General features: G+C 38.6%; 2 protein-coding genes across 2 annotated transcripts; both read left to right on the top strand.

The window, feature by feature from the left end:
• Positions 1-1,756: 1,756 nt before the first annotated feature.
• LOC149023011 (uncharacterized) lies at positions 1,757-13,370 on the top strand. The gene is made up of 9 exons (XM_089150887.1): positions 1,757-2,182; positions 2,268-2,360; positions 2,691-2,795; positions 3,269-3,418; positions 3,603-3,701; positions 3,782-3,910; positions 4,660-4,839; positions 11,861-11,977; positions 12,539-13,370. The coding sequence occupies exons 1-9, from the start codon at positions 1,910-1,912 to the stop codon at positions 12,701-12,703; spliced, it is 1,311 nt and encodes a 436-aa protein (XP_089007013.1). The 5' UTR covers positions 1,757-1,909; the 3' UTR covers positions 12,704-13,370.
• Positions 13,371-16,012: 2,642 nt separating this feature from the next.
• On the top strand, positions 16,013-19,720 carry LOC149023010 (small ubiquitin-related modifier 1-like). Its single transcript, XM_089150886.1, has 3 exons — positions 16,013-16,227; positions 18,900-19,049; positions 19,416-19,720. The coding sequence occupies exons 1-3, from the start codon at positions 16,153-16,155 to the stop codon at positions 19,485-19,487; spliced, it is 297 nt and encodes a 98-aa protein (XP_089007012.1). The 5' UTR covers positions 16,013-16,152; the 3' UTR covers positions 19,488-19,720.
• The last annotated feature ends 6,717 nt before the right edge of the window (positions 19,721-26,437 follow it).

The following is a 26,437-nucleotide window of genomic DNA, read 5'->3' as shown; positions in this document are numbered from 1 at the left end:
TTTTTTAAGTCATTCTAATCTTCCAAACAGAACTAAACATAATCAAGAGAAATCAACAAGAAAAAAAAATCCAGTCTCAAGCCCAATAAGGATCACTTTCCACCACACACATGGCTGGTTCAATACACTACGTTAATACTCCATGGGCTTTCAAACAACACTCGTGAGCCCCCCATTTAATTCTCTCCATGTCTATTCTCCAAGCATGCTTGTTGCCTTTCCCTTTTCCCTAATAAAAAAAAAAACAAAAACATGGAAACCCCAAATCAGATTACCTGGTTGGACCAGATGGTCTTAGTGTAACTTGGACCATTTGATCCCAAAATCTAGATCAAGTTCTTGTATTGGAATGGTTTCTATTTGGTAAGACATGCTAATAAATTCAACACATTCTTTTTGGTATGTGTTTATCAACATCTCCATTATGTGAGACCAATTGTTGTGTAGTCGTTTTATATATTTATAAGTTGAGAGTCCATTCTTTGTTTAAAACGAACATTCGATAAACACGTTACTGCTTTTCGAGCAAAGACACAAGCTGCAACAGAGTAAAGTAAATTAATTTGCGAGTAAGAGGAAGAGGGGTTAGTTGTGAGAGACTTTCGTCCTCCACACCATTTTATCAAGTTTATTTTCTGCAACATGTATGTAAAACCCATTATTTATATCACTTTTCTCGCTTATTTATTACTTTTAAGAAACAAAAAATAAATCATTTTTAACAATTTCGATAAACAAAAGAATGGCTACACTATTATTAGATAACGTCAATAGATACATCCTTAGATTCTATATATGCATCTTATATTGGAATCCATCAGGCTAAACCTTAAACTTGGTAGCGGAAACTTAACTTGAGCCAGCTGCAACCCACAAGTAAAATCCACTCACACTCTTTGGTTTCAAACATAGAATCTGGATCATCTTCTTATCGACTCCCCTCTTTTTTTTTTTTTGGTAATTCAGATATTTGTTGAATAGAGAAGTCGGGAGGTTACACAGGGTATCTTGATTACAAATATCAAGAAGCCAAGATTCAAATAATTGCCAAACTGTCCGGCCTATGGAAGACGGAACATTCTGAGCTAGGTTAGCATCCCTACTGATATGACTAAAAGTTAAAGCCATGAAGTCCCTGTAGACAAATTGGATTTCCTCAAGGAAGATGTTGGATCTCCAGAGGGTGAACGAGACGTGGATCATTAAGAAGATTCACCAGCTGTAGACAATCCGTTTCCACATAGCCATGTGGAGCCTACATTTAAGTAATTGACTAAAAATTAAAAAGTGGGATCCCAAGTTGGGTCCCACGTGGACCCCACACGTCGAACCCGAAGAGCCTGATCCGGTGATCCCTGGTGGGGTCTGAATCCGGTGGATCTTTCTGGTATAATAAAGTTGTGGGTTGAGAATTTCCATTCGTACCAAACAAAAGTGTTGAGAATTTCCATATTAGCAGTGGGGACTTTTGCTTTTAGTTTTTGTTATAACAATTTGGGATTAAGAAGAATAACCGAATTACTTCTTCTTTGGGCAACCGCAAACAGGGCCGAAAAGACCAAACGACGCAGGGGTCTGGGAGCGGGGGGCCCCTTCCCGTCACATTCGCGCAACCCTTGTAACCACCCCGCCAAGTTTGCTGGCCTGGGGGGCCGGCCTTAGTCTTTCTAGTACTTACCATGGGCCTCTTTGGGATTGCTGAATCGGAGATGAAGTGAAATCGACTACACCTTTCTAGTTTCTAGTTTCTAGTTTCTAGTTTCTACCCGAGGAGGAAGAAAATCTTACACTTTTGAAACCCTAGAAGACATTTGCAGAGAAACAGGGGATCTCGATAGTGTCAGAAGACTGAGAAATGATCGATTTTCGGTTAGAGAAGTGGTGAGGAACAACGTAAATCCAATCGGCAATGGTAAAGAAGCGCGTACCAGAGTGGCTCAATAATTCTCTCTGGACTTCTAATACCCCAATCGACGACGACCGTCTCCTTCGATACGCTACTAAACTTTCTATTACCACGCCTGAACCACCCGTCGAACCGCCTGTTCCTGAGCGGCCACCCAAAACTAAACAAGAACCAGAAGAAGCTCCGAAACAGGAGATCAGTGATTCCCAACGCACTGATGAACGAAGCTCTATATCGCCTGACGAATTGTCTCGCCAATCTCAGCTCTTAGCCGAGGTTAGGTTCTTCTCTTTTGTGTTCATTTTTTGAATTGTATCGTTTTGGGTGTTATTCTTTGCTTATGCATGCTATTTTGGTTCAGCTATCGAGGAAGATTATAAATTTGCGCGAGCTAAGGAGATTAGCATCGCAGGGGATACCAGATGGGTCTGGAATCCGTTCTACTGCCTGGAAGGTATTGAATTTTGCTTCAAATTGGGTAATGGAATAGTCAAACTTGAATTTGGTCACCTTATTTTGAGTTCGATTTAGACTTATGACCACGACAACAACAACAAAACAACAACTCAGCCTTTGCCCAACTATATGGATCCTTGCCTTTCAATCAGCTCTCTTTTAGGGCACTCTGGATACAAGGCCTTAGCCATGTATTGGGTTCTTACTTGCGCTTAAATGTCAAAGGAAGCAGAGTGAAGCCAATGCTCTTCTATTTTTTTGGAACTGAGAGGATGGATGGAATCTAAGGTGTTACCTTTTTTTTTTCTTCTCTTCAAATGGTGGACAGATCCTTCTGGGGTATTTGCCATGTGATCGCAGCTTGTGGGCATCTGAGCTGGCTAAAAAGCGTGCCCAGTACAAGCGTTTTAAAGAGGAATTTCTGGTGAATCCTGTAAGTAACTTGAGCATTCTAATTTAATGTCTTGACCCTTGATCATTACTTCGTTTGCAATTAAGATTACTTTAAATTCTAGAAATGTCTTTTAAAGGAATATTGTCATTGAAATGATCTTAACATGACCAACCATTAAATCCACTGATCATTTACATCCATTATCTAAACATCTTCACTCATCAAACAAATATAATTTTTATTGCTAGGATTCTATTAAGGTGCCCTTTAATTTGAATAATCATGATTTATGAGTTGGGTGGCAACATGTTTTCCAAATTCATTACTCAAATGGTGGAGTTGGCTCAAAATTTTTGTTTTGTCGTCTTGTTCATAGCCGGCAATTTTGACAAGCTTAATGCATTTAGAAATAAAGTCTGAACCCAAACTTTCCTAATTTATTTTTGTTGAGGAGTCTTGCGTTTTATCTTTATAGAGTTGTGGATTTTCTGAATGTTTCTGTGGCTAGTTAGTCAGAAATCACAAGGAGGTTGGACAAAACTGGTTTTGAAAGTGACGAGTCAAAATGCATACGGAGAGGGTTGCTTCCGAGATCAGAAATTCCTCATGGAGAGCATCCATTGAGCCTTGGAAAAACTAGTATATGGAATCAATTCTTCCAGGTACTTGCTCTGGTGATCTTGTGTACTGTATTGAGTGCTATTTGTTTATTGCTTTATATGCTGTGCCTGGTATTCAATCTTGACTCAGAAGCACTGGGAGCAGTGGTGTTTTCGAATGTACCCCTTTGTTATTGTCCTTTTTGAAGTAATATACTGGCCAGTGACAACAATTGTATTTGTACAGGATGCAGAACTCATACAGCAAATTGACCGGGATGTGAAGCGGACTCATCCAGACATAAACTTTTTTTCAGGGGACTCTTCCATTGCTAGATCAAATCAGGTTAGCTTAATTATTTCATTGCAAGGTCAAGTGTTATCATGATTGGTTCCAAGTTAACAATGTGTTGTTGAAAATTTCAGGAAGCTTTGAAACGTATACTGATAGTATTTGCCAAGTTGAATCCGGGTATTAGATATGTACAGGGGATGAATGAAGTCTTGGCACCTTTGTTCTATGTATTCAGGAATGACCCAGATGAAGAAATTGCGGTGAGGATAACATTCTTTGTTTATTTACTTACTATGCTATACTCTCAGATATCACGTTAAGATCATAATACTTCATTTTGAGGTCCTTTTAGAATGAAAATAAGTTATCCTCATGACATCATAATTTATCTTTCAGTCTGAGACTCAGTTCGTAGAAAGTGATTTATAAATACTTTAATGTAAAAGTTGTCTTTAGATGGTTAGGGTAGAAATAGTTCACTTGGTTGTCCACTTTGTTCTGCCACATGGCTGGATGCTGTGGCAATTCCAGCTGTTGGACTGAGAGGGCTGGGTCCGGACTGCCATGTCTCGATTTCAGAACTAATTCAAAATCATATACCCCCTTCTCGGCGTGCACATTCTGTGTACTTCACTTGGTGTGTGCCCTCTTGGTAATATTGGATGTTCAAACTTGACCTTACCACTACTTCTATCCTGCTCGGCCTGAAGTTTCACATATCTCAGGTGGGGTCTGCCTGTCCATGAAAAAAAGGCTTCATCTCACTTCCATGTGGTAGATATTCGTGGACCAAGTAGATAAGCTTCTATAGGTGGCTGACCAGGAAACATTCACCCTTTCTAGATAAGCAGAAAGAGAGACTTATTTTCGTTTATCTACTAGCTTTTTGACGTTTCAAACTGATAAGGAAATGGCTTTTCCAGGGGTTATGCAAGAATAATGTCTGATTTTATGCTATATTTTCCTATCTGGAGCCACAAGGTTTATAATGATATACTACTTTTTGCAGGCTTCTGCAGAAGCAGACACATTCTTTTGTTTTGTTGAGTTGTTAAGTGGATTCCGTGACAATTTTTGTCAGCAACTTGACAACAGTGTTGTTGGTATCCGTTCCACGATTGCAAGGTTATCACAGCTTTTAAAGGAGCATGATGAAGAGCTTTGGCGTCATCTTGAGGTCACAACTAAAGTAAGATAGTTAAATGCCAATCCCCCTTGTAGAGTTATATTTCTAATTTTTATGACTTAGTTTCCACTGTTTTTGGTATGATAAATTGTTGGCTTAAGACACCATTGAGTAGGCATTCTCTGCAAAGGGTACTCTTCTTCTATCAGATGTAGTTTTACTGGCCAGAGATTTCAATCTTCTTCAGGGATAAAATAATTAATTGCGGGAAGGCCCAGTTATCTAACATTGGCTGGGAAGACAAAGGAGAGGCTATTGTGGTGCTAACTTAGGATGCTTTTCATATGGTATATCATATTAGAAATTTGGTTCAGTCGGTGATGTAAGCACAAAATGCCCCCTAGCTGAAACCCTAATTTGGGCCCCAAGGCCAATGAAGACAGCGCAACTAGGGGCTGGTCGAACACCTTGTAGTGCCACTGGGAATCTAATTTAAATAAAGATTCCTTATGGATAATTAGGTCTTTTACTACAAGTTAAATTTTTAAATTTCTGTGGTTGTTATTTACTTAGTTGTATAGGGGATCCTAGTCTATAAAGGAAACCCCAGTTGAGTCAGTTTGATAGGACACCATGTTGAGGGTGTAGGGTTGGGGTAGTTGTAGCTTTTCAAATATATCCAAAATATCCATGTGGGAGGAGTAGCCACTCTCTTGGTTGGCCTACATTGGAAAAAGGTTTGTTAGGATTCTTGGGGTTGTATTACAATGTGGGAGGAAAGAGTGAGGAGGAATTGAATTGAGTTTTGTTGGGCAAGGTTGCTCGCGAAAAGGGGAAGACCCTTGGGTGGGGAATTTTGAAGGGTGAATTCAGATCTGGGAGGGTGCTGTAATGGAGTTTTGTTAATGAATTTGGTGCGTTGGCCATTTGCATTTCTCTTACAGATTTCTTTTATGCCATTCAAGTGCTGTGTGTGTGTCTATTTTGAGTTAATTAGGAGGGAGCTACCAAGAGCTGGTTCTGGTGTTTGATCAATTGGGAATTGCGGGGTCTTATCAATGTGGTATTAGAGCTGATCTGATTTCAGGGTATGGTTAGGAGAATGGAATCCAGAGTGGAAGAGCTCGAGACTACAATGAAAGAACTTCTAGTTCAGCTGAGTGCAATGGATTCTAAGATCGGATTCCTAGCCCAGCATTTGGAAGAGCGGTAGTAGAGCAATAACAAATTCAGGGCAGAACTAAGGGTTTACCTATTGCATGAAAGGCTTTCGAGATTAAGGGTGTCAATTCTGTACCCATACCATATACCGTTACTGAAGCTGCACTGTTTAAACTGTGCCGTTTCAAAATTCGTTACGGTATGGTACAAAACCAAATTTAAATGGTATGGTAACAGTTTCAAGTACCATACCGTTGGTATGTGCCAAAACCATACCGGTTTCTCCATACTGAATTTAAAACCGAGGTTATATTTGTAATTTCCCCGTTGATCATCTAATGGAGGAGCTCTTTTTACCTTTTAGTTTCAGCTGCTAGTTTTTCATTTTCCATTTTTCTGGCTAAGACACTAAATGATAGAGAAACTTCAGTTTTTGGCAAGAGATGCTATGAATTGAAATTAGTCCATTGAATATGTAAAATGGAGCAGGACTCATTACGAAAGACATTAGAATTGGACTCCTTGGTACTTGAGATCATGGAATAAATTTCGGTCGAAACTAGGGAAATTTCGATCGAAATGCCTACAAATATGAAATTCAGAAAATTTAGTATCGTTACAAAGTCTTGATCAAAATTTTGCAGGTTTCGACCAAACCCAACAGTTATAAAAGAAACTCGTCGGGTAACAGAATGTGAAGCATGATCATACCTAAAAGTTTCAAACTTCCAATTTTTCGTTTTTTGTTTTGTTTTTTCATGCTTTAAATGATCTTGTATTGCTTTGAAATTAATATATGTTTAGTCTAGGACTATGCTTTATGCTTGTGTGTTGTTAAATTTTTATTTTATTTTAATTATTGCTACTATTTTTTTAATTTTCTGATTTTGAAAAAATACATACCTGTACATGATATATGGGCTTGAACTTAATATATGTGAGACACTGTTACTTGATCTAGTTGTTTATTGGATTTTGTTGACTTGTTGTATATGTAACCGTTCTATAAAAAATTCATGTATGCTATTGTTTCTATGCCTGTATGCAATACAATTTGTACTTGTTAGGATCAGTCATTTGTTAGTATACTTGAATGATAATTTTCAGTGGTTTTTTGAGCAAAATACTAGTTCCATTGTGTTTATTATGCTTTAAATAGGTAGTAGGCAAAAAATCAGATGAAATGGAGGTCATATAAGGCCTGGAACCTAGGGTCAAATTTTCAAAAAAAGTACTTGGTTTCGGTTTTTGCTTGGGACGAAACTTTTGGGTTTCAACTGAAATTTGCACCATGCTTGAAAGGCTACACTGGGAAGGAGAAAGGTGTAAACAGATCAGCAATCAATTTCTTCCAAGTAACATATGTGATTTTAGGTGTTCTTAACACAGTCTATTTAGTTTGTTTTAGTATATTAAGTTAAAGAACCATAAACCAACTCAGGCATTCAAATTAGATATGGTTTTAGATTTGAATTATACCATACCATATACCATATTTACACTATTTTCCCACACCAACTTTGTACCGAAACCGTACCGCACCGTTTTCATACTGCACCTTATAGAGTTTGGTATGGTAGGTCGGTTTTTTATATTTAAATTTGGTACGGTACTGATATCGTACCGAATTACCGATATTGTATTTATTTAAACCCTTGCTGAAGATTGATTCACCGGCACCGGAAGGGATGGAGGCTAGAGTGTCGAGGACACCACAGCCTATGGGGTTGGATTGTGAAGGCTGAAAGGTACTTCCATCTCTACAGGCTTGACAGTGATGAGATCCTCATGGCTGCAACCCGATGCTTTTATATCCCCGTGCTGGGGTGGTTGCGATTTTAGGAACTAAAATTGCAGGCTCCAATGAGATTGCGGGAGAGTCTAAAGGAGGCTGTGGTACAAAGATTTAGCTTGCCTCAATCAAGGAGTCCCTAAGAAGCACTGATTCAGCCTCAAACAAAGCAGCACCGTTGGCGAGTTTTGGGAGCAGTTGGAAACCCTTGCTGCAGCAGCTGGATGTCGAGAAGAAGCTTGGCTTCGTGGAGCTTTTCTCTCGGGTAGAAGATAGGTTCAGGTGGAAGTGCACCTATTCAAAACTGAAAGCTTGGTCCAGGCTATGGAACTGGCCCCGTCCGTAGCAGTGAGGAACTGGGCCCTTAAAGGGTTACAGCCGCCCAACAACATACAATCCAGTCTGCCAGCCCATTCAATAGCCCAGCGAGTTCTGAATGTAAACATAGTGACTGCTGATGGGTTGAAACCCAGCCCAGCGACAGGAAGTTTAAATGGTGCTGGAACCAACTCGGCTGGGTCAACTGGGCTGAGTCAAACCCAGCCCAATTCTGTGCCGATTAGTCCATCGTCCTTCCCATCATCTTCTTAGGCGGCAATGACTCCTACTGGAAAGAATCATCGTTTGCAATCGTTGACGCCGGAAGAAATAAAGTTGAAGATGGACAAGGACTTGTGTTTCCATTGTGATGCACCCTATTCCAATGGCCAACCGTGTCCCTACAAGCAACTTAAAGTTCTGATGTTACACAAGGAGGAAGAGGACCCGGTGGCAGCTACAAGAGATGGGAGCAGTGTGGAGACAATGGCCATAGATGGAGGATTGAGTTCACCTTGGGGGCAAGTTGAAACTTTAGGAGGGGAGTGGTGATAGGACACTATTTGAGGGTGTAAGAGTGGGGGTAGTCGTAGGTTATCAAAACTATTTGAAATATCCATGTGGAAGGAGTGGCCACTCTCTTGGTTGGCCTGGGGGGAAAGTATGGGTGGGGCATTTCAGAGGGTGAATGCAGATCTGGGAGAGTTCTATAATGGAGTTTAGTTAATGAATTCGGCGTGTTGACCATTTGCATTTCTCTTACAAATCTCGTTTATGCCATTCAAGTGTTGTGTGTGGGTGTGTTGAGTTAATTAGGGGGCTGCCAATGGTTTTGGTGTTTGATGGTTTGGGAATTGCAGGGTCTTATCAATCTTTATTTCCTAGCATGGTTGTCAAAGCAGCAAGGCGACCAAAGCGATTGGGGCTCCGCCTAGGCGTTTAGGGGATAAAGCGTCGCCTAGGCGGCAATAAGGTGACCAAAGCGGTTGGGTCAAGATTTGTCAATACAACTACTTTTAAACTACTTTCTATAATAAGCTAAACAAATATTCAGTAGTCACATTCACCCCCCCCCCCCCCCCCCAAAAAAAAAAAAAAAAAAAGCATTCAAGAATCATAATTATGAAAAATTATTCAAAAAAGAACACAAACATAAGTTCATCTCATCAAACCATGGTTGTCAAAGCATCCGCTTGGGCATTTATTCATTTATTGATTCATTGATTCTTGATGTTGAGTATGGCTTATGCTTCACATTTTGTTGCCGATGGGCATGGGGGTAGGTTCCATGTCACTTTGGGCCTTGGAGTTCCTTTCCAGATTGGGCTTGAAATTAAGCTGTTCAAAACAAAGCGGTTGAAAAACTGCTTTGCTGCCTAGGCGGACGCTTTGACAACCATGTTTCCTAGATAGAGTTTTAAATCTTTCCCTCCTTGTGTTGGGCTATAAATAGGCTACTCCTCCCATTGTCAACTTAGACTGAATTGAATACAAAGAATCTGAGGTTTTAGGGAAAGGATTTTGGCCTTATGGGGAGCGCCACTATTGAGTATTTCGAGTGATCTTCTTCAAGTGCAGCCTCTTCTTCCTATCTCCAGCATTAGTTCAGCAAGACCAGCACTCTCACAAGCATGGTTATTAAAGCGTCCGCCTAGGCGGCAAAGCAGTTTTTGAACCGCTTAAATTGTTGCCGCTTAACTAACGGGCTGATTTCTTGCCGCTCTTTTTCTTAGGCACTACCGCTTTGCCGCCTAGATGCTAAAGTAACCGCTTTTTTTACATTTTGTAATTTGTGCATATTATTATTATTTTTTAATCATAATTTATTCTACAATGCTCTATATAAATTTAAATATGTGAGCCATTTCGGAATCGAGGCCCAATTTGCAAATGAACTCCGAGGCCCAAAGTGCCTGTCGGCAACAGAATGTGAAGCATGAGCCATATTCAACATTGATAATCAATGAATCATTAAATAAACAATGACTTGGAAATCGGAATAATGAGATTTATTAATTTGTAATGTCGGCACTGTTTGGTTAAAAAAAGGAAAAAATGGATACATCAATTTTGATTACGGATCTATGCACAAGAGTGCAAAACACTTATTTGGCGTCACACTATCATAGAGGTAAGTAAGAATGTAAAATTACTACTTTCATTTTCATTTTTCACATTGATTACTGATATAGTACATACTACATAATTATTGTTATGAATCTTATGATGCTTGATGAGATGAAGTTATGTTTTTAATCTTTTTTTGGATAAGTTTTCATAATTGTGATTTTTGAATGTTTTTTTATTTTTATGAATGTGATTGTTGAATGTTTGTTTAGTACTTTAGTTTATTATAAAAAGTATTTGTATTAAAAAGTAGTTATATTAAAAATATTGACTAAACCGCGTTGGTCGCTTTATTGCCGCCTAAGCGCCGCTTAGTCGCCTAATCGCCAAGATGGAGCCCCAATCGCTTTGGTCGCTTTGGCGCTTTAATAACCTTGCTTACAAGTACAGCTGCCCCATCCCCTTCCTTCACTCTCACTTGCAGCCCTCTAGAATCCCTACCCCACCCATCACACAGCCCCTTAGAAACCCTTCCCCACCCCTGCAATACCCCTTAAATCCCTCCCGACCTTCCTCAACCCTTGCTGCACCCCCTCCCCCTTCTTTTTTCTCTTCTTGTCTTGTGGCAGGTCTGAAATTCCAGAAAAGAGAAGGAAGAAAATGAAAAGAAAAGAAAAGAAAGAAAGAAGAAAGAAAGAAAAGAATCAAGAGTATCTGCCCAAGAATCATCTAAAATCCATGAAACCACTCCCAAGGTTCCCAAGATCATCCCTAATCCCTCCCATATCCAACTACAGACTTTGTAGGAATCCTTAACACATCCTATATCTCTTTATTGCAACCCATACTGATTTTGGGTATCTCAAAATCATCCCAGGGGATTTGGTTAAAACCCTAAGGTCTCACAAACACTACCCATATCAATCCTAGTTCTTCCCATAGGTCTCTTGTGATCCTAAAATCAACCCATTAGATTTTGTTGAAACTTTGAACATCCCAAAACCTATCCATGACAAATTATGCATCCTTTCCGATTTGATATTTACTTGCTGGTTCAACAAGAAGGATTCTGGGCTAACCCTAAATTCTAGGGAATTATTTCAAGAAACCCTAACAAGTTGGGTTGCCTTCTTTTTTTCGTGGGTTGTGGAACCCTGTGAAGCTGCGTTGGTGCGTGGGGCTTCATTGGATTGTGGTTGTTTGCGTCGCTTGTCCGTACTCGATGGGCCAGAGATCACCAAGCTCTGTTGAAGAAGTCACTTTGGATGTGTTTCCACTCCATGTTGTATACATGCCAGTGATGAGAGACACCACACCATTTACCATAGTTTATCCTACCAAATCGCATGATTTTAACATGAACTTCCCATGAATCTTATCAAATGTTTTGTGTGCCATCCACTTCCCAGTGGTTGAAGTTGAGGAGTATGGCTGTTAGTTCAGTCCTACCTTATGTTAAATTTATTGAATAGGAAAATCATTTTGTAAGATTTCCCTTTAATGGCAGACGATGGACTTCGGGAAACATATATGCTATATTGCTATATACTAAACCCAGATTCCCTGGTATTATACGTGACATGGTCAATCTTCTTTGCTTATTTGTTGGAATGTTGATCAGAATCATCTGTGCCATGGAAGTTTTGGCTTTGTTTTATTTGGTTGTTCATGAGCCTCAACATGTATTCCAGAAAAGAAAAATCCAATATAAGCTGGCTTGACCTTGTTTGTCTTAACACCTTACAGGTCAATCCACAGTTCTATGCATTTAGATGGATAACCCTCCTGTTGACTCAAGAGTTCAACTTCACAGAGATTCTTCATATTTGGGACGGACTTCTAAGTGACCCTGAGGGTCCTCAAGTAAGTTGTCATGTTCTTTCAGTCAGATGATCAGGTTGTGTTATATAACAAACTCCTCCTTCTTCCTCTTTATTTAATTCAATGTGAGTTACACTAGCTGATTAGATGGCTTCAAGCACAATTCTTGGGCCCCGTGGTTTCAGGCCTCGTCAGGAGAGCTAGATTCATGCACTCTCTAGGGTATTTTTTGCTTCTTGAAGGTTATGTTCCTAACAGCAGCCTGTGAACTTGTTATGCTCTGCTAGCTCCTTGGAAAATGGTTTGCAAGGCTAACATGGCTAGGAAATTTTTTTTGTACATCAGCCTGTTACCCATCACGAACCTTCCCCTCCCCTACCTGTGTACTGCATAGATGTATGTATGAGATTCTTATGCGCTAATGTAGTATTTGAAAAAAAATAGACTAGTTGGAGATGAATGGAGCAGAACCTCAGACGCCTTAGTTACTAATACAAAATTGGAGGAACACCGAACATAACATGCACCGGGGTTAATTTTTTTCCAGTGTTGACGACTTGTAGCATTTGAGACCAAAACACTTAACCTTTCTTGCACCTGCAGGAAACCCTTCTTAGGGTATGCTGTGCCATGCTGATTCTTGTTCGGAGGCGTCTACTTGCTGGTGATTTCACTTCGAATCTGAAGCTTCTCCAGCACTACCCATCAACGAATATCAGTCAGCTCCTCTATGTTGCTGACAAGTTACGTGGTAGACCTGTAGCATAATCTCTCTTTCTTTTTCTTTTTCTTTTTCTGTTACGTGTAATGCATAGTATAGCCACCCAACCCCCTTTTTTTTGTGTTTTGGCATTCCAAATTTGTTCTGTAAATTTACTGGCTGTTGATGAATTTAAAGTTAGTCACTAAAGTTGAGATAATGATTTGCCATGGTATTTTCGTAGTCATTCTTGTCTAAATTTCACAGGGTAACAGTTCTGCTCGCCCAACTTGCCATTTGATCAGAAGCATTAGGCAGCTCACGCACAAAATGGTAGATGTGGCAACAATTTCAATGTTTGCAGAATCTTTTGTTCAAAATTTGATGATGTTTGAGCTTTATCATTCATGGGGGCGAGTGAGTCTTCCGTCACATTTTTTAGGGCCGTATGGCAATGCAGTTGCGAATTAGTACGGTATCAGTATCGGTCATTTGAGTGGGTCCAGTACAATACGGAAACGAAATTTTACCGTACAATTCTTGTGTTCACTTTTACAACCCGATATCATAGTGTTTCCGGTACAAAATCGATATAGAAAAACGACGTGAGTGCTGGTAGACAGTATGTATGTAAACATTATGAATATGGTTTAGGAATGTAAATGGTAGGCTATGGTTTTGATAAAGACACGGAATGAAAATGGTATATTCGATACAGTTTGGCATATTACCGTTGGTATGGCATTCAAAATCGGTACTGTATAGTATCGGAACATACCGTTTTTTAAATCATATTGTACTATTTTTTATAATAATATGGTTTTATATAGTCGGTTTTGATTTCGATATACAGTTTCGGCACAAAATCTAGAATTGCATGAATGTCAAGGAGCTTCTTTACCCATTTACCATGGGTTTGGTAAGGAGCTTGAGGCAGTTTGAGTCGAGGACTGTTCCAAGCTGCAGATGAATTCGACTGCTGAAGTCAGTTTTAGAAGCCCTGTCCACACACTTGGAATGGGGGAAGAGTCCGGATCATCTTCCCGTTGGAGAGCACAGACGGTTTTGCAACCACAAAATACAGTGGGCCCACAGGTAAAAAAATAATAAAATATTAAGATATTAAAAAAAAAAAACTCATCACCTCATCCGGTGGGCTCCACTGTGTTTTGTGGTTGCAAAGCTGTTGGAGAGCACTAGGGAGATGATCTGGACTCGTGGAAGAAGTATAAATATTTTGTTTTGGAGAATTTGTAGTTTTATATTAGGGGATGATGACTATTACATACACTATTGGGAGCATCGAACCTGTGACTTTTTCACTAAGATGTGCTGGGTCATTATCGATTGAGCAACCCTTCAACTAAGTATTGATACTGTAGCCTTATGCGGCTTACAAGCATTGGGTTATACCACATTAATTTCAAGTTACAGAACACGACAAGGGGTAATAAGGTTTAAAAATCTACTTTTTGAGGAATATTAAGTGCAAAATTTATCCAGAGTCAATAACCATAGGTACCAAATTCAATAAGTATAAGTATTCTTGTCGACAAAATCCACTACTGAACCATGAATTAAAATTATTATTTGTTTTGTTTGAATTTTTTTTTTTTGTGTTTGAGGTTCATCTAGCCAACTTGCACACCTCGATTACATTCTCAAAGGGTGCTTTGTCATCCACAATGGTCGAACCCATGACCTCTCCACTGAGAAGTATGGATCTTACCACTCCACCAAGCTTACATTTACAGATATGCAACATAATTCTCGTATTTCACAAAGTTTAGTTGAATAGATGGAAGGAAGATTTCTAATTATTTTCTTATGCATTTAACACAGAAGACTTCATTGATCTTTGAACTTAGATCGATCAGCCTTAGCAATCCTATTATTGAATAAAATTATTTCCTTAGAATCAATATGAAGTCATAAAACATAATGTCTACAACATATCATGAGTTTCTCCACTTGGTCAGAAAAACTTGGAACCGAAGGAATAACTATAAAATCAAATTGATGCGTCCAAAATCTGCTCAGCCTTTAGATCTCCTTAGAATGACCTGCAAAATAAAAGCGTCAGATGTGGCCCGACCGCTGGGGTCGGGAGTCCACCTCCGAAGGCTAAGTCAATCGATGAACTTAATCATAAACGGCTCTGCTAGAAGCACAGAGCTAAGGAATGAATAACTGGAATACGATTTAGATCATAAGCATATGAGCGTTACATCCAAATGTGTGTGTATGGATCTCCCATACCTTGTAGGTAGATGATGTTTATATAGAGTGTACCTTCGAATCTTCTTCGTTGGATGTATTTGAGCATTCTTCGGATAGTCGTTGGATCCTAACAGTTAGATCCGTTGAGTGCTAGACTTCTACTAGTTTGAACTAGTAAATGACTCCTAAGATAACCTCACGGTTATTTGATGGTTATCCCTTCAATAATGATAAGTGATAGCCGCCAAGTTGTGTCTGCCATCATTAGGGTAATTAATCTAATCCATAAGTCGGATTAGGACATGCTTGTGGCTGATTTAGTTTTCTTCCTCAGCAAGCTATCTCCTGGACCCGGCTCGCTCAGAAGTGAGTCGATTCTTTTCGTCCGACCGGAGTCGAAGGTCAAACCAAGCATGAACCAAGTTCGATCATATGTTCTCCACATCACATATACAAACTCATATTAAAAAGACCAATAACTTTTGTAATGAAAATGCTTTATACTCTTCTATCCCCTTGAAATAATGTTGTTATTTAATTTATTCATCAAATCATCTAACCCTCTAAAACAAAAACCTCACACAAGAATCCAAAATAAATAAATTTCAATTTTTCTTAGAAATTTTTTTTCTACTTTTATATATTTCTTTGTTGTGCGAACATTGCACTTATATGTCAAATAGAAGGTTGTAATTAAATATTTAATTTTAAATTAAAGAATTCTGTCATTACCTTTTCAATTTTTAGAAACATTTGTTTATGGGTTCAATTGGATTGGGTGGATCTGGTTAAACAAGGAAGAATATTGAGAGAAGTAATTTCACTTCAATTTTTTCTTTTCTTTCAAACCCTAACTTTCACTTCAATAACACTATTCAGGAAGACATACCCAAAGAAAAATATTGAAAAAGGCTAAATACCCACAAGAAAAGTGTGGTTTTGCAACTTACATTTCCACACCAATACCAATTTGAAATTCTCATCCGTTTGATTCCATTTAGATTAATTTCAGCCGTTCTTTATGACTGGGCCACCCTAAGCATCTTTCCCTAGCGAATTAAGGATCTACGTCACAGCCTTTTCGCGGATTTCAAATTATATAAAATACGATTTATTATTTTTCTTTTGCATTTAAGGCTTCGTTTAAATAGCCAATAGGAGAACCAGGAGACGTCTTTGTTCGAGAGGCTCATTGTTTGCCAGAGTCTTCAAGCCTGAACCTCTTGGTCTTGTTTGTGTTTTGTGAGTGTTCATCTGTTTTTGCAGAAAAACCCTACTAAGAAACAAGTTTGTGAAGATGTCTGGGGCTCAAGAAGAAGAGAAGAAGCCTATGGATCAAGCGGCTCACATCAATCTTAAGGTCAAGGGTCAGGTATAATCTCTTTCTGCCTTGTGCGTGTATGTTTTCTTTGTTGGGTTTAATTTTTTCTTCGTTTCATGTTTGGGTTCGGAATTTTTTTTTTTGATTATATATAAAACTGAAAGAATTATTTAGGTCTGCATCTGTTTTTTTTTCCCTTTCTCCTTTTCGTTTTAATCTAATCTATTAGGTTTTTTGGGTTTTCCTTGTGTTGTTTGCTCGAAATGCTGGAGGATTAGTTGAATTATTGTTCTTGGTTTGGTGGGAGCTGGATTGTATTGGGTTTAAACTGATTTGTGAATTGCTCTGATGATTGTGCTTGTTCTCCAGTTTATGGAGTGGACGTATGGAGTGTTCGTATTGCATTTATTCCTAGTAGTAGATTAGTCCTTGTAATATATTTGTTTCTTTGTACAATGCTCATATAAAATTTAAGGTTAAAAGAAGAATCCCAATTGAGGAGTTCTAAAAGGGAGGTTATCTTCTCTTCTTTTGTATCCAAATTTTGTATTGAGCCTTAGGATGTAGTTTCCTTTTATGAATTTGGTAACGCAATTCCACGGATTTCAAATCTGTTGATTTATGAATCCGGAATTTAATAACTCTATGGATATTAAATGATTCGCATCAGAATCGTGGAAAATTTTGCTTAATAATTTGAAATTATTTAATTTTGATGTTTAAACTATGGATTCCAACAAATTGACCCTGAGAAGACAAACCCTTGACTCACCTAGTCATGGTAGTCCCTCAGATGATACAGGTCACAGGATCAGGAATTATGAATGCACGGATTTGAAGCCAGAATAAATGCAAGCATCAATGGGTTTAAGTATCCAGATGCACTCTTAGGAGTTAAGGCCGTGTCCCATATCCGATGGAAAGGATTCGGAGGATATCTTCCATGCTTTATTAGATCTATCATGTATCATTTATTGAGGATTGACAAATCAGCTATTTGTTTAACAGTTACACATTTTTTTACCACAAACTGCTGTGGGAAATGCTACTGTATTGGGCTTTTATAGTATCTTATTTTATTGTTTTCCTTTTATCAAGTAACCACATTATTTAGTGTTTGGCTTATTACATTCCATGCTTGTCCAATGGTTCAGGAAAACACTGACAGGGAAGATTTTATTACGTATCATGGTGTATATAATTGTACTTTTGACGTGAAGGAATGCTTTGCATGCCAATCCATTGTTTCTCATGTTTTTGTGGAGTGTGGCATGCCAACTAATAAATTAAAAGCAATACTTATTGCTAAGCAAGTAACACCTTGTGATGACTGTTCAAGCTTGCGTCTTATGAGATGGGAAGTCATGAGTTTGTAAAGTCCTGTTTTCTTTATTGAAAGTTTGCTTGATTGATTTTTATGGTGTAAGACTTCTACTTTGCTCCGTTTTCAGCAAATACTACAGGTTTTTTATACTACCGTGAAAATTTGGTGATTTTAAGTGTCAATGTTTAACCATTTAGAAGTTCTATGAGTTTGGCTGATCTATTGTCATGAGTTTCAGTATGAACTTATGACTTCTGTCCATGGTATGCTTATTTAAAAAAACTCAAATGCAACTTGCGGTCAATCAAGAAGTGCAGTTAGATTAATTGAAATTTAATTAGTGCTATGTGATTTTCTTTTTCCATGCCTGTTGGTGGCTAGATTAACTGTATCGTTTATCCCCTCGTATGTTTTCTAAATAATTTTTAGCTTATCAGTTTGAAGTAGGACCATCCTTGTGTAACATGATAAGAGCAATTTTTCTAGCTGCCTCTGTGTTTCAAAGGGAATTATTCTAGATTAGTTCGTAACCTGAGGATTCCATAAAGTCAAAAGGCTGGACCAAGGAGAGGTGAAGAATTGTCTCTTTGTAAGAACAGTTGAATTTTAAAACCCAGATCTTCATTACCACTTGGGGAATTGCTATATTGCTTGGTGACATCTATAACGGAGAACAATATTGGAAAGATATGTTGGTAACTTGAAATAAGTCATTAATTAGTTGGCATTTGATAACACAGTGGAATAAGTGAGTCAAATTTATTTAGTTATCCTTTAGTCATTCATACCCTTTTAAATTACTAGGAATGCTTTGTTATTAGTGGCTGTGTCCTTCAATTGAGGTGCCAACTGACTGAAATGTTACTTGTGTGTAACTCTGATGATCAGGGTTTGAGTCATTTTGCTTAATTGTTATTCTGATTTACAAAGATATGATTAGTCAGTTTGGGCTCCCATTTCTTTAGATTTTTTTTTTAGTTTTGTTTTCCAAACAAGCTTTGAAATGGAAGAGATTAAGATTTCCCCTAGTTATTTTTGGCTCCTTGGAATAGTTATATTATTACTGATTGGTGTTTCACTATTTGGGGTTTATTTTCCTTCTCCCCATTTGGGTCTTCTTGTTCCAACGCCTCCCCCCCCCCCCCCCCCTCTCTCTCTCTCTCTCTCTCTCTCTCTCTCTCTCTCTCCTTCACTCTCTGTGCCTTCTCTTCATGCTAGATACTTTTTACTCATCCAAAAGATAGAGGAAGATGATATATGGACTTCTGATTTTCTGATAATATAGTCTGTTGAAGTATGAAGTACATATTGGTCAATCGTATTTGATGGTATGTTGTACCATTTCATAGCTTGTCTTGTTACTCAGTCTCTTACTGTTACTTTGTTTTTTCACTGTTAGGATGGGAATGAGGTTTTCTTCAGGATCAAACGCAGCACCCAGTTAAGGAAGCTCATGACTGCTTACTGTGACCGTCAGTCTGTAGATCAAAATTCCATCGCTTTCTTATTTGATGGTCGACGTCTCCGTGGAGAACAAACCCCTGATGAGGTTTTTCCCCTACTCTCTCCCTCTGTCTGGCTGGCTGCCTTTGTCACACACACACACACACACATATATTTTGTGTAAGCAATAGTTTGCATTTATTAAATAAATATTACTAAATTGGTTATCTCAAATCGTATAAATAAGGTGAACTAATTAATACTGGTTACCTTTTGAGTCAAGCGTAAGATTGAACATTCATCTAAGAAGATAAATATATATTTTCGTGTTTGTCTTGGCTTGTAGCATGAATTTCATGGTCTGTTATCCTTCAGACTCGAACAAGTCCCTTTGTTGTGTGCTAAAACCTTTCACATACTAGTTTGTTAAACAGTTTCTGATCCTAACATTTGTTATTCCTATAATCAACAGCTTGAGATGGAGGATGGTGATGAAATAGATGCAATGCTTCACCAGACAGGCGGTGGTGTGGTAGGTATCTGAGATTGTCTGGAAAAAGGAATTACATACTGATGGGATGAAGTTAGAAGCTTGTTAGGTTACTTGTTAGTTAACGTTTTACTGGAGGGACAATACTTAATTGCCTTCATGTAAAGAAAAGATCCATACTGGATTTTAGAGAACCAGAACTTAATTTCAGATTTTGGTGTTTAGTATCAAAATAGAATGTTAAAAATTGTTACCATGCATATTCATGTGATCACTTTGTGTAGTAAGTTGCTTTTTCTTTTAATTTTTTGGATAATCTTTTTTGGATAGGCTTGTTTTGTTCCTGATGGTGAGGAAGTCTTGGATTTGACAAGTTGACTGTAGTTTGTAGTCCAGAGTTTGGAGCAGGTGCTTGAGGCTGACATATCTTGGAATCCCATGCATGAAACTCTAGGATGCCCTGTAAAAGTGGTTGTTTTGGATTTGAGTATTGAGTAACATACAATTTTCTTTAATGCACCCTAAACTGCATGTTGCACTGTGAAGTCAACCCTCACTTTCTGCACCCTGTACTTCACTCACCAAACTCCCCCCCCCCCCCCCCAACCCTTGCACTACATTGCAGTTACTGTATCTATATAACCCTAAGCTGCATTCATCACCCACCTCATCCCCTGCATCCTGAACTTTCACTCACTGCCCACCCCCCACCCTTGCAATATACTGCAGCCCACTGTATCTGTTTAACCCTATACTACACTCATTGCCCACCCCTGCGTTGTACTCGTCCATGCTCTCCTACCTTGCACCGAGCCCCAGCTGCCCCTCTGCCCTTGCTGCCCACCTGGTCTTCACCCTTGCCTTCTACCTAGCAGCCCACCATTGCCGCCTTATACCGAGTCCCCATGCCCGTGTTGCACTAGGCCTCCCATCCTGGAAAAACATCCTTTGCTGTGCACAGCTTTATATTGTCTGTATAACAATGTACATATATGCCAAATTACTGGCTGTGAAAGCAAAGAAATACAAGGCTATTGTGGATTTTTTAAATTTGAAATCGAGTTTTAAATCTCAGTTTCTTATTTGGTATAAAAAGTGCACTGTTGTACACAGCTCTGCACAGTAGAGGATATTTTTTTCCATCCTTGCCCTGCATCCAACCCAACCCAACCCCTATCAATACACTCCACCCCACTGAACCACTCTTAACCCCACGACCTAAAAATTACTAATGGTGGACTAACAATATGAGGTATGGGTTGACTAATATTGCAGTGGAGTGGCATTGAGAAGTTCTCTAGATTTGATTTTAAGATTTCTTGTTTTCATGTCAAGGAAGAATGGAAGAGATGAAAGGAAAAGAAAAAAAGATAATGGTGGTGGTGGTGCCATGAATTGGGGATGAGGTGGGAAACCAAGCTCCACTTTAAGCATAACTTAAATTAATAAATATTTTATTAATTGAACCGGTCTGTTGACTTCACTACGATCTTACAGGATGGAACATTTCCTCCTGTCATCGTATATTTTTCATGTAATGTTTGATATGATGTCTTTTTTTTATTTGATTTTTTTTGAAATTTCTTGTCACCTTATTTAGTAGAAATTTAAATCTATTTCAGGGTTGAGATTGAAATCAATTTTTAGTTTATCATGTACAAATAAAATGAAATTGATTTAAAGTCTTTTTCCCCCTTTTCTGTGGAGGAATGGTGTTAAGTCTTTTCCCCCTCTTTTCTGTGGAGGAATGGATAGGATTAAAGTTAAAATTAAAAGAAAACAAAAGATACTGACTGGGACCATGAATTGAATTCGAGATGAGGTAGGCCAGTAAAAGAAGTGGTAACCAAGAGGGACAGAGAAGATGCTATTGTTCTGATAACAAGAACGACTGGTTTATCACAAGTGACGTTGCCCCAAAATTAATTGACAATTAGTTGAGAGCGACAAGGACAATACATGAATGGTTTGGTCATTTCAATTCTCAAACCTTAATATTTACCAAAAAAAAAAAAAAAAAATTCTCAAACCTTAATGCCAACCAACAAAAAATTAATTGAGTACAAACAAAAGCTTTCATGTTTTTTTTTTTGGTGAAATAAAAAGTTTCATTAAAAAATATTAGTGCTGGAAGCACTTACACATAGTATCTATATTGCGACTATAGTCGTCAGCCTGTATGGCTGCATAGTTTGCATGTTTTTCAAAAAACAATTGGAGCATTGGGTTGGGGAATTCAACATATTTTACATATTTTGTTATGTTAGCCAACTCCATGAATGTTGGCAATTTGTCAAGATGCCACTTTTTTGTTGATGGGCTTGGCAAAAGCTTTGTAATCCGATGATGGTTGGTCAAAATTTCATCAATTTTTATCACCTATCGGTTGCTTTTTCCATCCCCAGCTGTAGGGCAAAAAGTATGGTATCCAAAATCCCTTTAGTCTTCTTTTTTTCTAAAATTGACGGCATGTAGGTGTTCGTTCTCTGCATATCCCAATGCTCCAACATGTTACTCCTATGTGCTGGTAAGGTAGCCCTGCACATATCAAAATATTTGTATTAGATTGAGGAATATGCATGCACAAATTCATTTCAATTTCATCTGAAGCAAAAATATTGAGCCTAGTTTCATGATTGGCCAAAGATACCCTATTTTCATTCTTTTGTAAGTTCAATGCCCTAATCCAATGATTTGTACTTTTTAATACCCACACTAGGTTTGGTATCTTGTTGTTAAACACCCTCTCATTTCTTTCTTTCCAAATGAAGTAACAAGTTATTATGAAAACCGACATAACCCATCGCATATCATCTTTACTTAGTTGTGAAATCATATCCTGACAACAATTGATGAGCGATGAATTCTGCCAGTTTTCAGTGCGAAACCCTACCGGTCCTGTAGCATGGATTCTTTTTCCCCAGCCACATGAAATAAGAATTTGCCATATTGTTTCTTCTGATTTTTCATAGATTGCATATTCCGCATTCGTGTTTGACTATTGAGCAAGTTTGGCCCGGACCGACAATCCAACATTTAACACATACCAAAAGAACACTTTAAATTTTGGATGTATTGGAAGTTTCCACATTTGGTTCCACCACTTTGCAAATTGATGGTCATGGGTTGAAAACCTTTGTTTAAGTATTTCTTTAAAGGCCAATCTGACTGTAAAATCTCCATTTGGAGAGATTAAGGAAGACCAAGAGTCTTCCTGATCCGAAAGATAAATGGAGCTGATTATTGTATATAGAGAGTTTGGAAATATCTCCGTGTGCTGATTTTGCTGTGATTCTCCCACCATTTTAGATATTGTTGTTTGTCTTGGCCATCTACTGAAATCCTAGTTTGTTGTTATGGCTTGTGCTTGATGTTGTTCCCATGGATCGAACCAGAACGACGTGTTTTGTCCATTCCCTACCTTCCTTGCCACCATCCCCAAGGGGAGAACGAACTACCGATCCAAATCCCCTCTGAAACCAGGACGAAAAGCTGGCTGAAAAGGCGAAAACCTCACCCAAAGGCACCGGGGGAAACTCCACCCCTACAGTAACAGGAAGAGTCTTCCATTTTTTGAAACCCACCGCCCATCTCTTTGGTGACAAAATGCCCCAAGAAAAGGTTCATGTGCAGGGTGACCACCGGACCGACAGGCACAATTCGCCGGGTCTGGAAATCTGGACAGATTGATAGAGGCCAAGATGGATTGAAGCTGCATTAACCTCCCTCCACAAAGAGAGATTGGTCACCTTCACGAGCCATTTCTGCATCCGATTCCCCGTTGTAAAGTTTTGGCTTTGGCCCTGCCTGGAATTAAGTTTGCTCCCAAGTATGTTGCTTCTCCTTTAATTTCTTGAACCTTTAAAATTGACAACACCGCATTTTTGTCAATTGTCGAGACGTTTCTACTGAAGAAGAGGTTCCTGTCTTGTCAAATCGGCGAACAATTCCAAAACTGCTTTCAAAGCCAATACCTCTTCTGTATCCGCTTTACAGAATAAGAAGGTGTCATCTGCAAAAAACAGGTGAGAAATTTCCGGGGCCCCCCTCCCAACTTTAATACCACTTAGCAAATTCAGAGAATTGTACACATTGAGGAGGCGTGAGAGGACCTCCATGATGAGTAAGAACAGATAGGGACTAAAAGGGCATCCCTGTCTAAGTCCCCGAGACCCCGAGAACCAAGAGAATGGTGATCCCTTTATCTTGACCGAAAAAGTGGGTGTGGAGATTAACTCATTAATGAGTTTACACCATCCTTCATCAAAACCCAAAAACTGAAAGATCTTGATTATGATGGACCTATCTGCACTACCATAGGCTTTAGACATATTCAGTTTAAGAGCAATGAACCCTTGCTTGCTACGTGTGTGGTGCATAAAATGGAAAATTTCATGGGCAACCATGATATTATCAGTGATTTGTCTGTTGGCCACAAAGGCCCATTGGCAAGGGAAAATTAAGGTTGGTAACTAGCCTCTCAGCCTTTTTGCCAAAATCTTAGCAATTATCTTATACGATACATTGCCAAGACTAATGGGTCTAAAATCCATCACAGCACAAGCATTATCCTTTTTGGGGATAAAACACAGAAGAGTATGATTTACTCCATGTGGTAGGTTCCAAAGAAATCTATTACAAATTTCACAATATCTATACAGATCAGATCCCAGGACTTATGATAGAAGAACCCATTAAACCCATCTGGTCCTGGTGCTTTATGAGGCCCTAAGGAAAACATTGCTTCCTTAATTTCTAATATATCTAGGGTTGCAGAGAGCAAAGTACCACCCAAATTAATTCTTGGGAATAGACATTCAATAAAGTCAGGATTTAGGGTATCCTATGGTTGATAAAGCGTTTGCATGTAATTAGCAAACACTCCAGCAATCTCACTAGGGGTTGACAACAGAATACCTTCCTCCTTAATCATAGAAATACCTCTTTTATGGAAATTAATTTTGCTATTAAGGTGGTAGAATCTATTATTTCTATCCCCATCCTTGATGTACATACCTCGAGATTTTTGAAACTAGAACATCTCTTCTGCTTCAAGGGCCCATACCATCTCTTTTTTCTTTTCTTGAATGAGATCCCAGTCCGAGTTCACCCTTTGTTCCAGCACATCCACTTCGAGCGCCTTCTTTTGAAAGATGTTGTCCACTAGGCCAAAAATGGAGCTGTTCCACTTTTTAAGCATCCTAGAAAGGATTGCCAATCGCTCATTGAAAGGAACGTTCGAAGTATTTTCCCAAGCTGACTGAAGTTTAGACTGGAACAGAGGGTGTGAAAACTAGGCATTCTGAAAGTGAAATAACTTAGGGTTGGCAAAGGTAAATCCCTGAGGTTGAAAAATCAAAGGGTTATGGTTAGAACCTAAAGACGGTAATTTTTTTACCATTTGGTTCGGAAATACACTAAGCCAGGTCCGGGAAACAAACACCCTATACAATTTCTCCTTGATCAAGTTGGGGGGGGGGTTTTGTTTGTTTGTCCAAGTGAAATATTTCCTTGGTGCCGAAATTTCAGTCAAATTTTCGTCAATGATGATTCCCTTTAAAGTAGATAAGGCACCAAAAGCACGAAAGACCCCCCCATCTTGTCACTAGCAGCAATGAGTTCATTGAAATCACCCATTATGGAAAAAGGTTTAGAAAATTTTGGCAGATGAGAGGGCAAAGTAGCCCAGATTTTTTTTCGTTCAGAATAATTGGGAGGGGCATAAATGAAGCATATGACGAAGCAGTTACCCTCAAACTAGAATCAAATAATACTCATAGAAGGATCGGAAATGAACACTTCCGCTTTGCAATGGATAGAATGAAGAACTAATAGTCCCCCCTTCAGTCCTTTTGAACCGGTACTTCCTTCATGCCCCGTTACTAAAAATTTCTTGAACAATCCTTTTTTCCTCTCCACAAAACTCACATGATCTCGGCATTTAGTTTTGCACAGAAAACCAAGTCAGGTTGTTGTTTTTTTCAGGATTTTCATTAAACATAGTTGAGTAAAAGATCCATTAACCCCCCCTAACATTCCATGTCAACGGCTTCATTGCAAACAGAAAGGACCCCCAATTGTAAATTAAAGTTTGTAGAAAGCAGAAATAGTTCCACTTCTGCCACCCCAGCGGTATACCATCTCAATCAACAAAACACTGCAGATATTAGCAAGCAAGACAAACCAGATAGGGTAGATAAAACAAGACCAACACAGTAGTTTCCAACTACAGACATTCATATAGAACAAATTATATGAATAACGTACGAACCAAGTTAAGCATAAAACCTATTCCTAGATTTTGGACCCAATTTTTTCTCCAAACATTAATAATTGCACGAATAAAAATAAACAGCACTATGCATAAATCAAAAAAGTCAGAATATTTGTGGTATGGGAAGACTTGTGGAGGGCCCTGGGGGATGCAAGCTTCCGGCTCCGCTATAGTCGTAGGTAGGGGTGTCAATTTTCAACCCGAACCGTCAAAACCGGACCGAACCATCCTGTTATAGCTCGAACCAGCTCGAACCAGCTCGAACCGATCCTTAATGGGCCGTAATTGGGCTGAGGGTCCTCAGTCCGAACGGTTTCGGGCTGGCCCGCCCAGCCCGTGTGTAGCCCATCAGCCCGTTAGTCTTTTACATAAATAAAATTAAAATATTAAATGTAATTAATTTTTTTGGGTATTGTTTAAATGTAATTAATGATCCATGAATTTAGGTGTTTGAGACGTTGAGACTCGAGTTTGAGTAGTTGAGAGTTGAGTGTTAACACGGACTCGAGTTTAAGTTTTAAGTTTTAACTTTCTAATTTTCAAATTTCATTTAGTTTTATTATTTTAAAATTTAAAAGTCTTAATTGATAACTCTTAACTCTTAAGTCTTAATCTTAATCGTTAACTTTTAAAATTTCAAATTTCATTTAGTTTTATTATTTTAAAATTTGAAAGTCTTAATTGATAACTTTTAACTCTTACAAATTCAATTTCATTGGGTAAAAATTGT

This window comes from Hakea prostrata, chromosome 3 (assembly GCF_041222555.1).
Source record: "Hakea prostrata isolate BN-2017 chromosome 3, UWA_Hpros_2, whole genome shotgun sequence".
NCBI lineage: Eukaryota > Viridiplantae > Streptophyta > Magnoliopsida > Proteales > Proteaceae > Hakea > Hakea prostrata.
The sequence above is the reverse complement of the archived record's forward strand: the minus strand, read 5'-3'. Positions and strand labels throughout refer to the sequence as shown.

Bases quoted from the DNA above. Each gene is read 5' to 3' on its own strand.
- LOC149023010 (XM_089150886.1), top strand. From the start codon at position 16,153: ATGTCTGGGGCTCAAGAAGAAGAGAAGAAGCCTATGGATCAAGCGGCT. The intron at 16,228-18,899 runs GTATAATCTCTT...TTTCACTGTTAG, and splicing joins ATCTTAAGGTCAAGGGTCAG to GATGGGAATGAGGTTTTCTT. The intron at 19,050-19,415 runs GTTTTTCCCCTA...TATAATCAACAG, and splicing joins GAGAACAAACCCCTGATGAG to CTTGAGATGGAGGATGGTGA.
- LOC149023011 (XM_089150887.1), top strand. From the start codon at position 1,910: ATGGTAAAGAAGCGCGTACCAGAGTGGCTCAATAATTCTCTCTGGACT. The intron at 2,183-2,267 runs GTTAGGTTCTTC...ATTTTGGTTCAG, and splicing joins AATCTCAGCTCTTAGCCGAG to CTATCGAGGAAGATTATAAA. The intron at 2,361-2,690 runs GTATTGAATTTT...AATGGTGGACAG, and splicing joins TCCGTTCTACTGCCTGGAAG to ATCCTTCTGGGGTATTTGCC.